We start from the raw sequence: 19,475 nt of genomic DNA, 5'->3' as shown, positions 1-19,475 counted from the left end.
TAGATAATGGTTCGCAGGTGATGGTGATAACAGTGATGAGGGAAACCAGGCAGGGACGGAACCTAATGGGGGCAGGGGGGAGTGATGGGAATTGCAGTTCTAGAACTCAGGGGAAAGGGAGCGAGTAAGACCACGGAGAGGTGTAGCAGAGCGCTCTGTGACAGTGTGCATGAGGGTTTTCTGGTTACAGATTCCACAAGACTGCTCTGCCACTTAACCTTATGTATGCAGACCAGAACAAAAGGCTTGTACAAACATGTTTAAGAGTTGTTTAGAATTGTACCGGGGAGAAGAGAGAATTATCAGACATCTTGAAGAGACACACCCCAAAACGGAGAACAGAATTCTCCTTAGTTTTCAATCTTTCTCATAATACCAATGACTGTAATGAAATTAAGACCATTTTACCAATTGTACTGAGACCTTTAAAATGATACCAAATATATTAAAAAAAAAAATAGATTCACGAGATGCAGAATATGTGATATAGACATTCTCAGTTCACTTTTAGTGACTTGAATCAGGGGGAAAGGAAGGGAGGAGGGAGGGGGGGATGCAGAGGACGGAGAAACGTTTGGACAACGCAATGTACTGTGTTCTTTCTTTGAGGTCTTCTCTCCAGGGTGCATTTTCTGGTTTCATTGCAGAGTGAGTTTTATATTTTATCTTTATCTTTTAGCTTTTGTCTTAGCAGGAAAATAAACTGATAAAGCTTTATTTTAGATTTATGCATTTGAGTGTCCCCTGCATACAGTGTCCCCTGCATACAGTGTGTTGTGATTTTGTTGTGGTTGTTGCACTTTTTTATATTTTACATTGATGTTTTTATGATCATACCTGTAGCACTTTGAGGTAAGTCTTAAATGTAAAGTGCATTAGAAATAAAATGTATTATTATTATTTTATTATTTTGTGAAACCTTTCAGTCTTGTGCTTGTCTGTGCTTGTCACTGCAAAAAAACAGTTTCCGTCAGATTGTTCTTTATAAAGTCTGTGCAGAATCAGACAAGACGGCGCTAACTTAATAGTCTGTGTCTGAGAATTAATAAATATGCAGTCCATAGCTAAGTGACACCACAAAATAAGGGACATCACAAAATGTACATGAATTCGTGTAAAGACAGCTACTCCACAAAATCAGCATGCACTCTATTCTTACTTTGTAAAACCTGTTCAAGTAAAGTTATAGTTAACAAATCTGAGACACAAGGCAAATATTTGCATGAACTGCAGTGCAAACACAAATTAGATTGGTAATTTGTTTGATTAAACAACTGCCTGTCCACAATCACATTTAAACATGAATGAGTGAGTTGTTTCACTCTGTTGAAGATCATCAGTAGGGCTATATTCATGGATATTGAAATATTCTGAATTAAACAATAAATGGTCAAAAACGGTGAAAGATGTTGTCTCGTGGCATAACAACATAGCAGCATGTTTAGTTACTGCACTAGGGTTATAAAAAACATGACAGCTTCCTCTGTCTAGTTAATTTGTTACTGTCTGTATGTAACGAGGCACATGACTGAAAAGAACAAAGAGGGAAAAAAATGTATGGTCTGGAATGTGGATCAAAAAGGGCCAGTGATTTTTTTCACCAATAGCAAATTTCCACCTGCTTACACACCCTAGTTGCCAGGCAGATTTCCTGATATCAGGTGTTATAAATGTAACACTACTGTCAAAGGCGCGTAAATCAGCAAGACCTGGGCTCCAGCAATTGATGGTGAGTTGGCTGGATTTTCTCTGGTATTTCTACAGAAACTATAATTTGTGTCACGGTGCCTCCAAAAATGTAGCCTTAACTATACACAAAGGGAAAAAAATATTTGTGTGCACCGTTAACTTTGATTACATAAAATGCTACTTCACTATTTGTCATGGGCTGTTTTCTTCCTACAACAATACTGTAATCAAATTACTGGATGAATATATAGAATGAAACAAATACAAATGTAGTAAAAAATAGAGACTTATTTATTTTACCCAAAACAAAAACATTAAGCGTAAAAATAAAATAAAATATCACCTTCTTTTTAGAAGAAATAAAATGAAACCACTTTTTATGGTTTCAATAAATTACAGAATGAACACAAGAGCAAGAAAAAAAACTGGATAATTCCAGTTATTAGTTACAGTTGTATAGCTGTATGAATTCAAAACTGTAACTTAAATCACATTTTCACTCTTGCTTAAAAGTTCATAAACCAAGCCAATGGATTTCATTGGGGGCCAAATTCGGTGGTGCACATAATGGCAGCCATGTACGGATGACACCGTTTTCAAAGGACACAGTCAAACTGGTTACTCCACTCTGTTACAGCAAAACTCTCCAACTGGCACAGAGAAGTGGTTACGTGAAGCTTTTGTCCTCGTCCCCTCGAGAGGAACTGGAAAACATTCCAACGCTGAAATAAGTGATGCGTCACACATCAGAAAATGGTCGACGAATCAGACACACGAAAGCTGCGGTTCCTTCTCCTTTAACAATTTGAAATGTCTATTTTCGGCATAGAACCGCCTAAAAATACTCCAACGCTGTTTGACTCTTCTTGGTCCTTGAATCCAGAGAAATAATAGAGAAACATTATAGTCCTTTCCGTCGAAACATAAAATGACGGCTGCTGCGATGATCAGAGCAGACTTAACGCATTTGGTGCCCTATCTTGCACCCAGCGCAATTGACTGTTATTCAGATGCTATTTTAAGGGCGCATGCTTGGCCATAATATAGCGTGTGCACAACGCGCATACACTTTGCTTCTCTCCTTTACACAGATGCAGCAGTTCCCATTTTTGCAAACCGTACATAATTACAAGAAAAAATATTACCACACGAGGGAAATCATTGTGGTGGGCATAAATAGGCATAAATCTAGCTTATACATTTTTACATAGGGGTTTTGCAATGGGTTTACAAGTTGTTGTTGTGTATGCGATCGCCAATTAAAGGCTTGACTAAACTAGTCTTGTGTCAGTGGACTCACTGTACCTCATCTACAGTCCAAATTATAGACGTGCATAAATGAGCCGCGTTGTGGATTATCTCTTCTGATGAAACTCAAGGCTTAACCCTTGGCAAATACACACAGAGCACCGAAACAATGGTGTCTCACAAAAGTTGAGACTGAATTCTTTCGATAACTGGTGTCAGAACCTTGTCTACACTTTATCTTTGGACACTGAGTTCGCTTCCTTGGGAAAAGAAGATGAGAGCTTTACCATTCAGAGGTTTTACCAATGTTATCTCACAAACAATTTTGTACAAATTCGTACGATTTGTCTAAACCCCAGTGATGGGTAGGTTTAGGAGCGGGGTCAGGGGTAGGTCATTCATACGAATTCATACGAATTGGCCAACTCGTAAAATATCTACAATATAACAAAAATTCTGAGGTCGTATGAATTTGTACGAATTAGCCACCTCGTAAAATACGTACGAATTGCCATGAGATTGGGTTGGGTTTTACAGCTGATGAAATAGATGTTCCTGTGGCACAACAGCGTACGTGCCAACAAAAGGTCAGCATGCTTCAGCTTATGCTGGGGCAGATCGCTAACTACTGCCCAGTTATTTCCCGAAATACAAATGTTAAGAGCTTTAAATGTGCTCACATATGGCAGAAAATCAGAATACATTATGGATTCCAGTCAACTGGTACACCTTTCATTGATTTTTCTGCTAATTAAGGACAAGAGGATTTGTACCAGATATTAATGGCTTTTGTTGAGGATAATCTACTTCGTAGAGACTCTGGCATTACTCACGGAGGTGAACCCCTTGTGGAGGATGAGGAGCTATCCCCCACGATAGAAAACTTTGTTGTTCTCAGTTGGCTTCGTCTTATACACTGCGATTTGCCGAAGCTTGTAAAGCAAACGTATGGCACAGAGTTACGGTCACGCAATCTGGCGTCCATTTCACCAGAGATATCTCAAGCCCTGTGTTCATTATTAGATGAGTTATCTGTCTTTGAATGTGTGCAAGTATATGATTCATGGACTACACTGGATTTGATTAAATGAGAGTGCTGCATTTTAAAAGTATCTTGACAAGCTCTTTTTCTTAAATATACCAAAGTGGAGGTTATATTTTATTTGATAATTCTAGCTAAGAACACTTGACACTACACTTAAGCAAGGCATTGAAACTGAGATTACTTGAGGTTGACGTCCATAATCACTTTGTAGATAGTGAGAAATACTGTGTGGATATTAAAACAGATTACGACCAGATGCATTTCCTTTTGGAACATAGTAATTGGCTACTTTAAAAGCAACAGGTATCAAAACCTTGATGTTCCCATCTCCATATTAGTTTGACTAATTAATTCATAGTAATTAGCAAATTAGTAATTAGTTCAAAGAATTAAATAAAGATAATTGAAAAGCAATCAAATGAGTGGTGTTTGAAAACCAGTTATGTGATACAGATTTAACTGATTATTTTTGAACAGTTTAAATGCAAATTGAAAGCCAATTTTTATTTATGTCATTCAAATTTATTTTTTACACTTACAAGACCTCAAATATGAGCAGAGGATAGGACAATTTTATACGGTATCCTTTTTTATCCATTAGATCGTTCACGAACTTAAGCTATCAAGACTTTTCCTGACTGAAAACATGAAAAATGGGTTCCAGTTCATGTAAGTACAGATTTAAATCCAGTTTAAAACATAAAGGTAACTATAATAATTGAAAATTTTTCCTATGACTCTATATATAATAATTTGCAAGTTCTTTAGACTAGCTGATTATTTTTATTTTTTTAGCACAAGAGGAGGAGGTGCCCTTGTTGGAGATTGATGAAGGTGAGAATATGAACATCTCTGTTAGGCCGATTGTGGAACTGCATATGGCAGGCTTTCTTTAAAATATGTTTTTAAAATGTATTTAAATTTTTTTTAAATTTATTTCAATTTAATAGGAAAATTTCACTCTTTCAGGAATTCAGCCTGTTTTTGAGGAACTAAAACTTCTTCTGATTGGAAGTCAAGGTGCTGGCAAAAACACTGCTGGTAATGCCATCCTTAGGGATGAAATCTTCACATTCTGGAACTCTTTTAGAAGTGACCACATCAAGGAGACTCGTACAGTCTCGGGAACAGAGATTCATTTGGCTCGCACCCCAGGCTGGAGAGGAGAGTTGAGTAGATCAGAGAAAACCAAAATGGAAATTGTTCACTGTGTGCAGTCCTTATACAGTACTGGCCCTCACGCGGTCCTCTTGGCTCTTAAAGTGAACTCTAAACTACCAGTGTCGACCATCAGCACCCTAGAGGAACTTCTTACTGATAATCTGTGGAATCACACAATCGTGCTGTTCACCAATGGAGAAAAATTGGGAGGTTATACCATTGAGGATAATATCAGATGTCAGCAGCTTCAACCTTTAATTGACAAATGTGGACAAAGATATTTTGTAGTTCAGAAAAATGACTGCAACCAGATTACTGACACAATTGAAGAGCTCATTATCAGGAAGAATTCAGCCAGTTGTTTCAAACTTTCTGCTCTGAAAGAGGTTAATACTGATACATCATTGTCAGACAAGATATGTCTTGTCGAGAGGATCAAATCTAAAATTGTTTCTATCTCAACCACCAAGGACAACTTACTGTTAAATCCAAAAACACTAAATGATGACTCAGTTAAAAAGCTACTCAAATCAAACGATGATGAGATAAAGAGGCTGAATAACATTGTTCAAGAAAAACAGAGGGAGATAGTGAGGTTACGATCAAGATCCTCAGGACCTGACCCGGTTGAGCAACACAGAATTACAGAACTGGAACATCAACTCAATATGAAGTGCAAAGTGGAAGAGGAGAAGGATACTGAGATTGAAGAATTGAAAAAGCAGCTACAAATATGGAAAACAAGAGCTATAGATTGGAGAACACATGAGGATCAATATGCAACTGTACATGCAGACATCGGTTGTCGACTCAGTCAAAATTTTAGTTAGGAGTCCATGAGAAGCTACACCCAAATTTCATTACATGGTCGTCCTTCAAATAGTAAGTAGTTCAAATGTCTTTTCAAAACATGCTCTTTTGATAACAGCAGAAATCACCAGGCACGTGCAGAGGGAGGGGGTGGTTGGGTGCTTTGGGTGCTCGAGCCCCTCCCTTTTTTCAAAATTATTCAAAAGTGTCCTTCTCAAACAAATATCAATGATAATACTGTGGTCAATTAAACTAAATGCATTTGATTATAATTAACATGACAATGTGTACAAAACTAAAGTAGCCTAAATTCACGTTTATGTTTACGTTTCTGTTAGTCTGAGTTGTCGTTGCCATAACGTGTTGCTTTGGGTTGCGTCACTTGCGTGTGACTGTCTGTTTTCGGACTTAACTGAAGAGGTCAGTCTCCGTTTTCGAGGGTCGAAAACTCCGGAGTAGTGTGTGTGGATGGCAGGCGTAACCATAGCGAAGGTTATGCATTTTAAAACGAAAATGCACTGGTCTGAAAATGTCTATTCGGGAACCGATGCTCTCGAGCCAAATATGGTTCTTTCAGTGAGTAGGCCTATATGGCTCGACGGCAATTTTTAACTTTTTTTTCCATAATAAAAGGTAGTGTGTCAATTCAATTAAAAATCAACATATCACATAGTTTCAAATATTACATAATTAATTGAAGCCTGGTTGTCATGTATAATACACCGACCAATCCTCATCTGGCACAACCAGTTCAAATTTCATTGGACAGTGAAGTGGGGCGGTAATTTTCCGGTCATTTATAAATCGTTTGAAAATTATTTGGACAGACGAATTTACATTTATGAAGCGATCTGAATCTGCGTCGTTTAAACAATGGATGTTAATTGACTATAAAACACTGCACAAAACCAGCACCAAAAGTAGCATTAATATAGGCTAGTATTCAAGTCACTTGTATTTTGTCTATGTATATTGATACACCGTTTACAATGCAGTAAACATAATTATGCTAGCATAGATAATAAGGACAAGCACATTAAAGCCTTAATGTTGAGTATAAAGTATTCTCTTGGTTAAAACAACAAAATACATCTATAACAAAGATGAAACTATATTTAATTTCTACAGTGAACAAAGTGTTATTTTTCATTTTAGGCTTAATTATTAATTTCTGTACCTGAATAATACTTTTAGAGATTGTAACTTTGCTATTTAGTATTCATCTCTGCTTGTAATTTGTGTATTTGTTCTTATTTTATTACTGACTGTTCCCTTATTTTTTAATAATGTTTGAACTTGATCAGTTAGGTTAGTAGTTTTTGATGTGTTATCGAATAAATTTAAGTGATCTTTAAGTAATAAACATATTACTTAATATGTTTTATATTATATTATTGTAATATTACCCCTCCCACAAACATATATACTGTATACGTATATATATATATACTTTTTTTTTTTTGATTCGAAAAATGATCCGATCCGTGGCTCAAAAACCGTAAATGATCCGAACCTTGAATTTTGTGATCCGTTCCACCAATAGTGATCACACAGGATCTTATTCGTACAGGAATGTTTGTGTGCAGAAAGCCCCAATGTCCGATTCACACTGACAGCAATGTTACCGCTGCCTCGGCTGGGATGCCCTATAATGGACGGCTGCACAACTGGTCAAAGCTTAAGAAAATCTGTTCACAAATGATATAGAGCACAACAGTGACAATCTACTTTTGTAGCGGCTTTGGGTTCAGAAGTATTTTCCCCTTTCATTTCCTTCATAGAGATTTCAAAACGTTCTTCAGCAAAGAGAGCTGAGCCATGAGCCGAACCACCCAGGTTCAAGAATAATCGCAACATTTCACACTCACAATCATTTCACAATCAGGAAAAAAGACCAAGGTTCCAAACCGCATACGAAACATATTTTATAGTGGAATAACAACAAACCCATGAAGAACTGTAAATGACATAATCAAATAAAATAATTGGTGCAATATAAAACTATTGAATTATAGTAATTCATTTAAAAACAACGTTTTCAATTAATTGCAAATATAAAAATATGTAAGAAGTTTTAGAGTTATGTGAGACAGACTCTAGTACATCATTTGCAAGGCTTCATGGGAGTATCTGGTTGCTGCGGAGCTCCTTTGTCCCGAATGTTTGTTCAGAATATTCTTTTCAGGATTCATGAGTATGATAGTTTTTCACCTTCAAATAGGGCATTATCTGAGGGGACATGCATTTGTAGTGGTTACCGAAACCAGATGTTATTGAGTTCACTCATTCAATATACACACAACGGCTATCCAAATTCACTTACTCGTTTTCATTCAATCCTTCAGTTTTTGAACTGAGACTATTGAGACTTTCCCTGACTGAAACATGATAAATGGGGGGGAAAAAAACATGTAAGTTGTGTGTTTTAAATGAATATACAGATTTTAAATCTTTACAACAATAAATATTTCCCTATGAATCTTTAATTTGAGTGTATATACTGTATGATAATTTATAAGTTTTATAAATTATTTTTTAGCAAAGAGGACGAGGTGCACTTGGCAAATGTCTTTGCAATAAAAATTACATCCAGACATATTGACCCAGACGTACGTGCGTGCGTGCGTGTGTGTGTGTGTGTGTGTGTGTGTGTGTGTGTGTGTGTGTGTGTGTGTGTGTGTGTGTGTGTGTGTGTGTGTGTGTGTGTGTGTGTGTGTGTGTGTGTGTGTGTGTGTGTGTAAAGAAGATTTGAATAGTCCACAGAAAACCAGAAGTGAAATTGTTCACTGGTTGCAGTCCTTATATGATACTGAACCTCACGCGGTCCTCTTGGCTCTTAAAGTGAACTTGGTGATGTCAGAGTCGACCATCTACAGCCTAGAGAATTTGTTTACTGTTCGGCTGTTGGATCACACTATCGTGCTCTTCACACATGGAGAAAAACTGGATGGTTATACCATTGAGGAACATATACATCAGCAGCTTCAACCTTTAATTGACAAATGTGGACAAATATATTTTGTCATCCAAAAAAACAACAGCAACCATATTACTGAGACAATTGAAGATCTCATTATCAGGAAGAATTCAGCATGATTATGTAACAGTTCCAGAGTGTTTTCACTATTACTGGTGAAAACCAGCATTTCGAGCAGCGATAATTTTGCCCGATATAAAAAAGTGAAATGTGCATCTTGCCGGCTTTGTCGCAGACCATAACTTTCCTTAACACCGATAAACTCCGCTTTTTACCTTGCCCACGCCTCTAGCCCGAGCTGGCCTGCTTACATGAATCTGCTTTTCTGGTACTCTGACAGCAATGGTCACAGGGGTCATTGGAATCTATAGTTTGAGGGACCATTTCTCAGTTAAAGCCTTACTTTCCAGTTAGATTAAAGTGTAATCTCCTTGAGAGAAAAGAATGTATTATCTTGATGTTTTGAGGATACTGTCCTGTTTATAGTTAGAGCCCGACCAAATCCAACTTTGGAAAAGCTGTGTGTCGTGTGTGTGTGTTAGTCTTTTTGGTTACAGGTTAAGGAACCACTGGCATTATTGAAGATTGACTGAGTTGTTGTTCGGGACATGTTGGTGCCCAGCAACCCAAATCTGCTACCTGGAAGGTCACGCGAGCCTAACTTCAGGGTCCGAGTGTCAGCTGCATAATCGATGGAGATATGCTTCAGTCTATCTGTATATGTGTGGAAAATTACTATGTTTATCTTTCTTAGCCAATCAGAATCATTTAACCTGAAGCAAGGACATAGCATAGACTTTGGTGAAGGGTATAACTGCTGTGATCTTTGTAACTGTAAGCGGGGCGGCCTACGAACTCCATGTGAGTCTTGAAGCTGACTTCTGCTGATGAAACTGCAATCTATCGTCAGTAAAATTTTCTTTAATTTATTATAATTTTGACTCTTGTCTTAATTAATCATTTCTGATTCTGGATCTTTGACTGTAAACTTACACTACACTCTATCGCTGAGCTCTGAGGTCGTTGGTGTCGGTGTGGATGATAATGGGGCTGGGGGAAACAAGCTGCTCTTCACACATTTTCTTGATGTTTCTTCTCAGGAACAGTTTCTTTTTGTCGACAAACTTGCCATTGGAGTCCATCTGAGGCTGTGTTTGACTGTAGGAGTCTGATGGAGGAAGGTTGCTGGGGTTGATGGCTGTGGTCGGTGGTCTCTGACCATAATCACTAATATTGGTGCCAATTTATAATCAGACTTTATTCTGTGGAAGTAGTTTAATTTATTTAATTGTGTGACTTTGATCTACCAATCATGGATGTGTTCTTCCTGGGTTATTTTCTCTATTTCTTTTACTTTTGAGTGTCTGAACTGAATTGTTGAATTAAGTTGATATTTTTCCTCTAAATATTGCTCTGGGTGTCCTGCCCTGTATCTAAGAGCACAGTGATGGTAACTCTCTGTCGGCGCGTCTGACAGACGGAACCAGAACTTTGCGGTTCTCTTCTGGATTTCAGATAGAAGAGGGAATCTACCCAATTCTGCCCGGCAACCCAGACTTGGAGCCCTGTGAGACCTGTGAGGAGACATCTGAGTTCCCAGGATTATTTTGCAGAAGGTGGAAAATTTCAACAGGGTTTTTGTCCCAGGATTCATCATTTAATTTAAATTTGGGGCCCCAGATTTCACAGCTGTATAGAAGGAAAGATTTGATAATGCCGTCAAAGATTTTTTGACACAGTTGAATGGGTCGGTTGAATTTGAACAGAGGGTTTCTTATACTATAATAAGCTCTAGTTGTTTTATCAGTCAGATCTTTTACTGCAGTATCAAATTTTCCAGAATCTGAGAGTGTCTCTCTCTATTTCTCTATTATCATACATAAAACTCATATAGACCCTGTCCTAAATGACACTTGTGGACACAAATGGTTTAGAAGGTTGCTCGTGAGCGCCCCCTTTGCAGTTGATATGTATATTTACATTTTTTTCTAGTGAACATAAATGTATAAGCTGTTTAATTCATAGAATGTAATAAATATTCAAATAAAACAATTTGTTTATTAACAGAATTATCTAAATCCATATTATGATCACATGATAGGAACCCCTAAAAAAGTCTATATATGAAATGCCTGACCCTTATAACGTTTCTTCTGAGTGAACCAGAGATGTATTACAGAGTATTATATCCAGTGCAGTTTTATTGGTTTTCAACTTACGTATAAATATTTTTGTTGACTTTTATCTGTTTCTCTGACTCTCTTCTTTAAGTACAGGAAGTGTTGAGTCTATAAGACTGACTGTGTGTTTGACAGTGTGTCATTAATAGATAAGGATGGAGCTCAGTTCACTTCCTCTAATGCTCTGTGAGTATTATTTTCTCATTTATGCATCAGTTGTGCATTTTCTATAATGATGAAGTGATTCAGTGTTCATTTATTCATCTTTTTAAGTATCTGAATTTTATTGGTGCTGAGTTGAGTGTCAAATCCATCTGTAGTTCATGACATCTGTGTGTGAAAGTAAAAAAACACCTGATGTGCTGAATGAGATCAGTGTATTGATCTGTGATTGTCGTTCAGTTTACAGTTTGTAATGGTTCATGTGTGAATCGAACATGCTGTCACGTTCTGTAAAGTTCTTTGATGTCTTCAGTAGATCTTCAAAATCTACATTTAGTCTTTCCTGTTGATGTGGATCTCAGATGCTCAGATGTTGATTTGATGTCAGGTTTTGTTGTTCAAGAGTTTAGTAGTAGCCTAGATGTGTAGATGGTGTTGTGAGACGGCTTATGTTTCTGCAGTCTCAAACTCTGACCAGTGACGTTAATGACCATGATGATGTAACTTCCTGTATAATGCACTGATGGCATGCCCAAAAAAGATCTTCAGGTTTCAGCTCTATCATGACAGCATCAGCTAACTATTCTTGAAAATAGATGTTTTCTGCGCTTTTCCTCTTTCACGCTCGATCTCTCCACTGATTGACTTCCATTATAGATCTGGAAGAATTTATAAAGTTGATTTGATATAATAGAAATGGACAGAGTTGAGCTGATGGAATAGAAAATGAAGCAAGTTCATTCATAGAATTTTTAAAAACGATAAAGAAGTTAAGATTAAAATAGCATTTTTCTATTTTTACATTGGTTGTACCATCAAAAATGGAAAGTGTACCAATACTTGCACATACTTGAAAGTAGTTTTTTTTTATCATCCTCTCTGCCTCAAGGATCAAATGGTGTCAATTGGATGCAGCATTTTATCATGTTTTCTTTTATTTCTCTTCATAATAAAAGACCCATGTTGTCACCCTGACATTTGAGATTATAAAAATTGCTGGACAAAGGTTTTTCAATTAACAGCTTCAAACTTCTGATATTTATAGAATTTGTTTATATGAAAGGTTTCAATTTTGCCATAGTATTTTCTTGTGAAATTCCTCTTATTAAAACACAATTTTAAATAGTTTTCTTAGTCTGTTCATTTGTACGGATGGTTGCACAATATTTACATTTTGGGGGTTTAAGATAAACAAAGTAATATTTATTATTTGAATATACTAAAAATTAATTCAAACTAAATAGTTTTTATGGAATAAAGTTATATGTCATGAATTTATCAAATTAAAGTGGAATAATGCACTTGGACACAAAATTATCATGTCATTGACCCTAATATAGTTTTTCTAAAGCATTTAATGCTGTAAGAACCGCATACTAAACCAACAACACAATCTGTGTTTGTCTGAAAGGACCTTGTGAATTGGTGTCAAAAAATAAATAAATAAATAATAATATCATATAATCAGCAGAGAAATTAAGCCTTTTTTGGAGAGGCTGATATTGTAAATCAATATTGTATTTTCTAAATAATGAAGTTGTTAGGATGCAACATGTTTCGATTCCCCAGTTCTGCTCAACGCCACAACAGATATCTCAACATAAACATATGATATGTGTATTTATCAGAATTGGTTTTTTTAACGTCTTAGTTACATTTAAAAATATAAGTACACAAGTGTTCTGTTAATGAGCCTGTTTTATTATTTATCTTCCACCTTACAATCATAATTTAAAATTATTCCAATGCTGATATAAACACAAGTATGTATCAAAATGAATGAAGCAACAACAAATAAATCAATGCGATTTGTCTCTTTTTATTTGTAGTGCTGATTTCAAACATCCAGCCTGGACAAACTCAAGGTGATTTATATATTTCCTCAAGTCTTCACACATTACACACATTACATATCTTGGTTTATTTGTGTTTTATCACAACTTCTGTTGCAGTTACAGGGAGACCTAAACCTGTTCTGACTGTTCAGCCTGAACCATCACAGATACTCAGAGGAGAGACTGTCACTCTCACATGTGACTTACAGGGAGAAGGATGGACATACAGATGGAAGTGTGGAGATGATCCACAGCACGACTCTAAAGAGAAAGAGTTCAAGATCACTGCAGAGAACAGACAGAAGTGCAGGTGTTATGGCTGCAGAGGATCAGACTGCTCTGACTGGAGTGATGAAGTGACTCTGAGTGTGTCGGGTGAGTGATCATCACTGACTGATATCAGGATCTTGCTCAGACTGTATATTAAAATGTTTGTGTTTTGTTGAATTACTATCCAAATGAGAATATAAAGTTTAGGTTTGACTCAAGATCAGATGAATCCAAACCATTTTCAATAACAATGTGTCATCAATTTATTTTCTATTCCCTACAAATTGTTGTTAAATTTAACATCAGATAAAGCCTTCTGTCTGCGCTAATAATTATCATGAATATTTGATCAACATATCTTTGTTAAAAGATGTACCCTGGAAATCACACATATTCCTTTTTTTTGAAGATTACTGGTGTTACACCCTAAAATGCAAATATATGCATTTCTTTATTAACTATTACATAAATGTTAGTTAAGTACTTTTTACACACACACACACACACACACACACACACACACACACACACACACACACACACACACACACACACACACACACACACACACAATATAAATCAACATCAATAAATAAATCAACACCACAAACTGTAAAAGTGTACCAAAAATGAGTTCAGCAGCGCAGGTGAGTGCAATTATTAAAAATAATCTTCTGCATAATCTAGTCATGCTGCATTGCATGCTGGGTGATGCACTGTAGAAATACAGTATGATGTTGTTGGTTTACAGTATTTGAAAGCAATAAATAATGATAATGTAAACTCAGAGTAAAACCATGTTTTTTTTTACAGTACAATTGTAAAAACTTGCCTACAATAGCCAGTAAAATACTGTAGATTTGACATACAACTACTGAGAGTGCAGATGCAAGAGAAGTCCTACTGTGAAATTACTAATTATTAAACTGTAAACTATTAAACTGTAATTTCACACTAAAATATTTAACAGTGAATCTTTGCTTGAGCAGTGACCTAGAGTTTAGGAGAGATCGAGTTGATTCAGTGGCTTCTTTGGATGCTACTGTATATCATAACCTCTGTTTCTTCAATTACAGAGAGACCTAAACCTGTTCTGACTGTTCAGCCTGAACCATCACAGATACTCAGAGGAGAGACTGTCACTCTCACATGTGACTTACAGAGACAAGGATGGACATACAGATGGATGTGTGGAGATGGTAGAGAGCACACATCTAAAGAGAAAGAGTTCAAGATCACTGTAGAGAACAGACAGAAGTGCAGGTGTTTTGGCTGCAGAGGATCATTAGATGCAGACTGCTCTGACTGGAGTGATGAAGTGACTCTGAGTGTGTCGGGTGAGTGATCATCACTGATAGAAAGGATATTGCTCAAATGATACATGAACAATTAATAAACTGCACCTAAAAAAGAACTAGTATCAGTAAACATTTCTAGATGCTGCATCTTAGATAGACTGGACTGTGAGTTAGAGTAAGCATCCGATTTTACAAGCAATGTCTCTCATGATCTGTATCTTTATACATCTTTATGAGATCTCTCATGTTAGAACATAAAACAGACATACAATTACATTCCTCATAATGAGCTGAAGGGTGAGGTTAAATTAAGACGCGTTAAGTAAATAATAGAAGTCATAAACAGTGATAGATGATGGCTGAAGACTGTATATTAACAGAAGATCATGACATTTACAGACAAACCCAGAGTAACTGTGAAGCCCCAGAGTTCAGTGTTCACTGGAGACACAGTTACTCTCAGCTGTGACGTGAGACGCTCAACTAGACGGAGGATTATCTGGTACAAAAACTTCCAGATGTTAAAATCTGGTGATGAGACAGAGACACTGAGAGATGTGAGAGTCTCTGATGGAGGAGTGTACGCGTGTGGTGAACTAAGAGAAAACAACTCCACAACACTTGGTCATAGAGTCACGCTAACAGTAAGAGGTATACATGCTGTTTTTTACATAGCAATCTGATTTAATAAAAGTAATTCAGATTAATGTATTTCATCAACAGTATCGTGTTCTGTCAGTTAAATGAAACACAGTTCATTTCTCACAGAGAGACCCAGAGCTGTATTGCGTGTTCAGCCTGACGGACGAGTGTTCAGAGGAGAGACGGTCACTCTCACATGTGACATACAGGAGACAGACGTCACTAGCTGGACCTACAGCTGGAATAAAGATGATTCAGAGATTCATGTCAATCAATCACAGGAATACAGAATCAGTTCAGTTAGTGAATCTCACACAGGTCATTACAGCTGTAGTGGAAGAGAGATGCGAGGATCACGACACACACACACCAGTGATGAAGTTACACTGACGCTTTCAGGTGAGTGTGTTCAGATCAACTTCACATCAATATGACTACATTCAGACACAAACCTCTCGGGTCAGTTAATCCTTTTTATTTCTACATTTTAACACATCAAAAAGTGTTCAAACTTTTTGAAAGAATATGTGCATTAACTTGAGTGATTGTATGATGCTTTTAAGAAATAATAAGAGTGTTGATAAGGCAGATGAGCAGCGGAAGATATGATTGATGGCTGTAAATAAATTCTACGCCATGTTAAATACAGGCAAACCAAACCAACATTTTAATACGCCAAAACTTTGCTAAAAGTTTGTTTTTTTATTGCAGAGTTTCTTCAGACTTAACGGATCCATTTGATAACTTTAGTGTGGCTTGGTTTGAAGATCAATTAGTGTGAAAGAAATTCAAATCAGTGACTTTTGATGATGATGAAATGATTTGGTTGTGTTTATTTGTTCAGGTACAGAAGCTCCATTGCCTGTTCTCTCAGTTCTCAAACTGCTCAGTTTTCTGCTGGCAGCTTCTCCATTTCTGCTCGTGTCCGTCATTATAGGAGTCAAATACTACAGAGCTCATGGTGAGATTCTCTCTCTCTCTCTCTCTCTCTCTCTCTCTGATCTGTTCTCCCACAGATTAATTTAACCAGATCGATTATCGTTATGAATAATTAACACTTATTCCATATTTTGTGTTTTACAGCTCAGTCTGATGAGATCAATCAATATGCTGTAACAGAGGAGTGAAAGTCTGCTGTCCTGATGAATAAATCCTATTCTGTTTTTCTCTTTTTCAACATTATTCAGTTATATTCATAATGTGTCTGAATTTGACATAAATAAGGCCCAAATGAACTCTGCCCGAGCTACTGCAACTTCCCTTTGAATTGTATCTCTATCGTATTTTTTCTTCTGTTTTTCAATGTTCTGAATATGTTGAAGTAAATTGTTGAATGTTTATCCTCATTGTTTGCCAAAATTATTTTGTAATTAATATAAGGCTATCATTTTAATTTCAGATTAATTATTTATTTGTTTCACTATGTCTTAAATTTCATCTTCAACATATAGTGAAAAATAGCTCATCTTTCCTAAATATATCTTCAAAAAAACATCACGTTGGTGTTGGGCGAAGTGACACAAAATTAAGTTAAAGGACCCCTATTATCTAAGGCCTGCCCAATCAGTCCAACGACAGTTTCCGGTGAGCGGGTGAAGGTTTCTGCGCGTTACTGTCTTTTCAGCGTGGCAAAGTAATTTAATTCCAATTAAACTTTTATCTGACTCCATTTTATCATGTATTCAAATTTCAACCCGCCAATTGGATATTGGACATATAGTCTAGCAGTGTCTTGAGGACATTCAGCATCACAGGCTGATTTGAACTACGAATCCTTTTCAGGATCTCCCTAAATACTCAGACCAAGGCAGAAACCTCTTTTCAAATGTAAACATGAGTTCACAGGTGTACGGGACATGTGAATGTCTTCTATTTATTCCACAAGTTTTGACGCGTATCTTCTTTTCTTGTATTCACACTCGAAGTCCATATAGTTCCTTTATCTCTGTTTATTCTTCCAAGTCAGTAAAGAATCACTTTTCTTACATAGGCCTACAGCATAATCCTCTTGTGCAGCGATGTCTTCTCAACAACTTATTTGTAGAGATAATATACTTATGAGCAAATTTATGCCATATTATAATTGTTACATCCAGTCAGGAACGAGACAGAGAGCGAATCCAATCGCAAGCATGTTTAATTAAACAAAAACAAACAGGTAATCCAGGGAATTCAGAACAGGACAAAAGTAACAAACAACAACCGACAGCCAACAACTGAAACACAGGGGTTTAAATACACAGACAAACAAGCTAAACAAGATGGACGAGGAACACCTGTGGTCACTGAGCAACAACAAACAAAAGACAAGACACATGGCAGGATCACATGAAAAACAAGGGATCACGTGATATACAAGACAACAAAAGACAAGACACATGGCAGGATCACATGAAAAACAAGGGATCACGTGATATACAAGACAACAAAAACCCACACGTAACATAGCGCCCCACACACACACTGGCTGGGGAACGGACATCACACACACACACTGGCTGGGGAACGGACATCACACACACACACTGGCTGGGGAACGAACATCACACACACACACTGGCTGGGGAACGGACATCACACACACACACTGGCTGGGGAACGGACATCACACACACACACTGGCTGGGGAACGGACATCACACACACACACTGGCTGGGGAACGGACATCACACACACACACTGGCTGGGGAACGGACATCACACACACACACTGGCTGGGGAACGGACATCACACACACACTGGCTGGGGAACGGACATCACACACACACACTGGCTGGGGAACGGACATCACACACACACACACTGGCTGGGGAACGGACATCACACACACACACACTGGCTGGGGAACGGACATCACACACACACACTGGCTGGGGAACGGACATCACACACACACACTGGCTGGGGAACGGACATCACACACACACACTGGCTGGGGAACGGACATCACACACACACACTGGCTGGGGAACGGACATCACACACACACACTGGCTGGGGAACGGACATCACACACACACACTGGCTGGGGAACGGACATCACACACACACACTGGCTGGGGAACGGACATCACACACACACACTGGCTGGGGAACGGACATCACACACACACACTGGCTGGGGAACGGACATCACACACACACACTGGCTGGGGAACGGACATCACACACACACACTGGCTGGGGAACGGACATCACACACACACACTGGCTGGGGAACGGACATCACACACACACACTGGCTGGGGAACGGACATCACACACACACACTGGCTGGGGAACGGACATCACACACACACACTGGCTGGGGAACGGACATCACACACACACACTGGCTGGGGAACGGACATCACACACACACACTGGCTGGGGAACGGACATCACACACACACACTGGCTGGGGAACGGACATCACACACACACACTGGCTGGGGAACGGACATCACACACACACACTGGCTGGGGAACGGACATCACACACACACACTGGCTGGGGAACGGACATCACACACACACACTGGCTGGGGAACGGACATCACACACACACACTGGCTGGGGAACGGACATCACACACACACACTGGCTGGGGAACGGACATCACACACACACACTGGCTGGGGAACGGACATCACACACACACACTGGCTGGGGAACGGACATCACACACACACACTGGCTGGGGAACGGACATCACACACACACACTGGCTGGGGAACGGACATCACACACACACACTGGCTGGGGAACGGACATCACACACACACACTGGCTGGGGAACGGACATCACACACACACACTGGCTGGGGAACGGACATCACACACACACACTGGCTGGGGAACGGACATCACACACACACACTGGCTGGGGAACGGACATCACACACACACACTGGCTGGGGAACGGACATCACACACACACACTGGCTGGGGAACGGACATCACACACACACACTGGCTGGGGAACGGACATCACACACACACACTGGCTGGGGAACGGACATCACACACACACACTGGCTGGGGAACGGACATCACACACACACACTGGCTGGGGAACGGACATCACACACACACACTGGCTGGGGAACGGACATCACACACACACACTGGCTGGGGAACGGACATCACACACACACACTGGCTGGGGAACGGACAT

The 19,475-nt window shown here is 38.6% G+C and overlaps 1 protein-coding gene across 8 annotated transcripts; it reads left to right on the top strand.

Moving 5' to 3' along the window:
- The first annotated feature begins 371 nt into the window (after positions 1–371).
- Positions 372–16,663, top strand: LOC143736796 (B-cell receptor CD22-like). 8 transcript variants are annotated; one of them, XM_077227499.1, is made up of 13 exons: positions 1,663–1,729; positions 4,584–4,651; positions 4,778–4,816; positions 4,952–6,025; positions 10,446–10,546; positions 11,207–11,296; positions 13,102–13,137; positions 13,225–13,482; positions 14,454–14,714; positions 15,075–15,326; positions 15,444–15,716; positions 16,162–16,278; positions 16,401–16,663. In XM_077227499.1, exons 6-13 carry the CDS (start codon positions 11,266–11,268, stop codon positions 16,442–16,444), a joined length of 1,272 nt encoding a protein of 423 aa, XP_077083614.1. In that variant the 5' UTR covers positions 1,663–1,729; positions 4,584–4,651; positions 4,778–4,816; positions 4,952–6,025; positions 10,446–10,546; positions 11,207–11,265; the 3' UTR covers positions 16,445–16,663. The 8 variants fall into 8 exon arrangements, with proteins under 8 accessions (XP_077083610.1, XP_077083611.1, XP_077083614.1 ...); XM_077227498.1 differs by having other exon boundaries at positions 10,031–10,546; XM_077227497.1 differs by having other exon boundaries at positions 9,473–10,546.
- Positions 16,664–19,475: the final 2,812 nt, after the last annotated feature.

Source organism: Siphateles boraxobius, unplaced genomic scaffold (genome assembly GCF_051911475.1).
Source record: "Siphateles boraxobius isolate OS27281-9 unplaced genomic scaffold, OSU_SipBor_1 130, whole genome shotgun sequence".
Taxonomy (NCBI): domain Eukaryota; kingdom Metazoa; phylum Chordata; class Actinopteri; order Cypriniformes; family Leuciscidae; genus Siphateles; species Siphateles boraxobius.
Note: the sequence above shows the minus strand (reverse complement) of the source record. Positions and strands in the feature narration are given on the sequence as shown.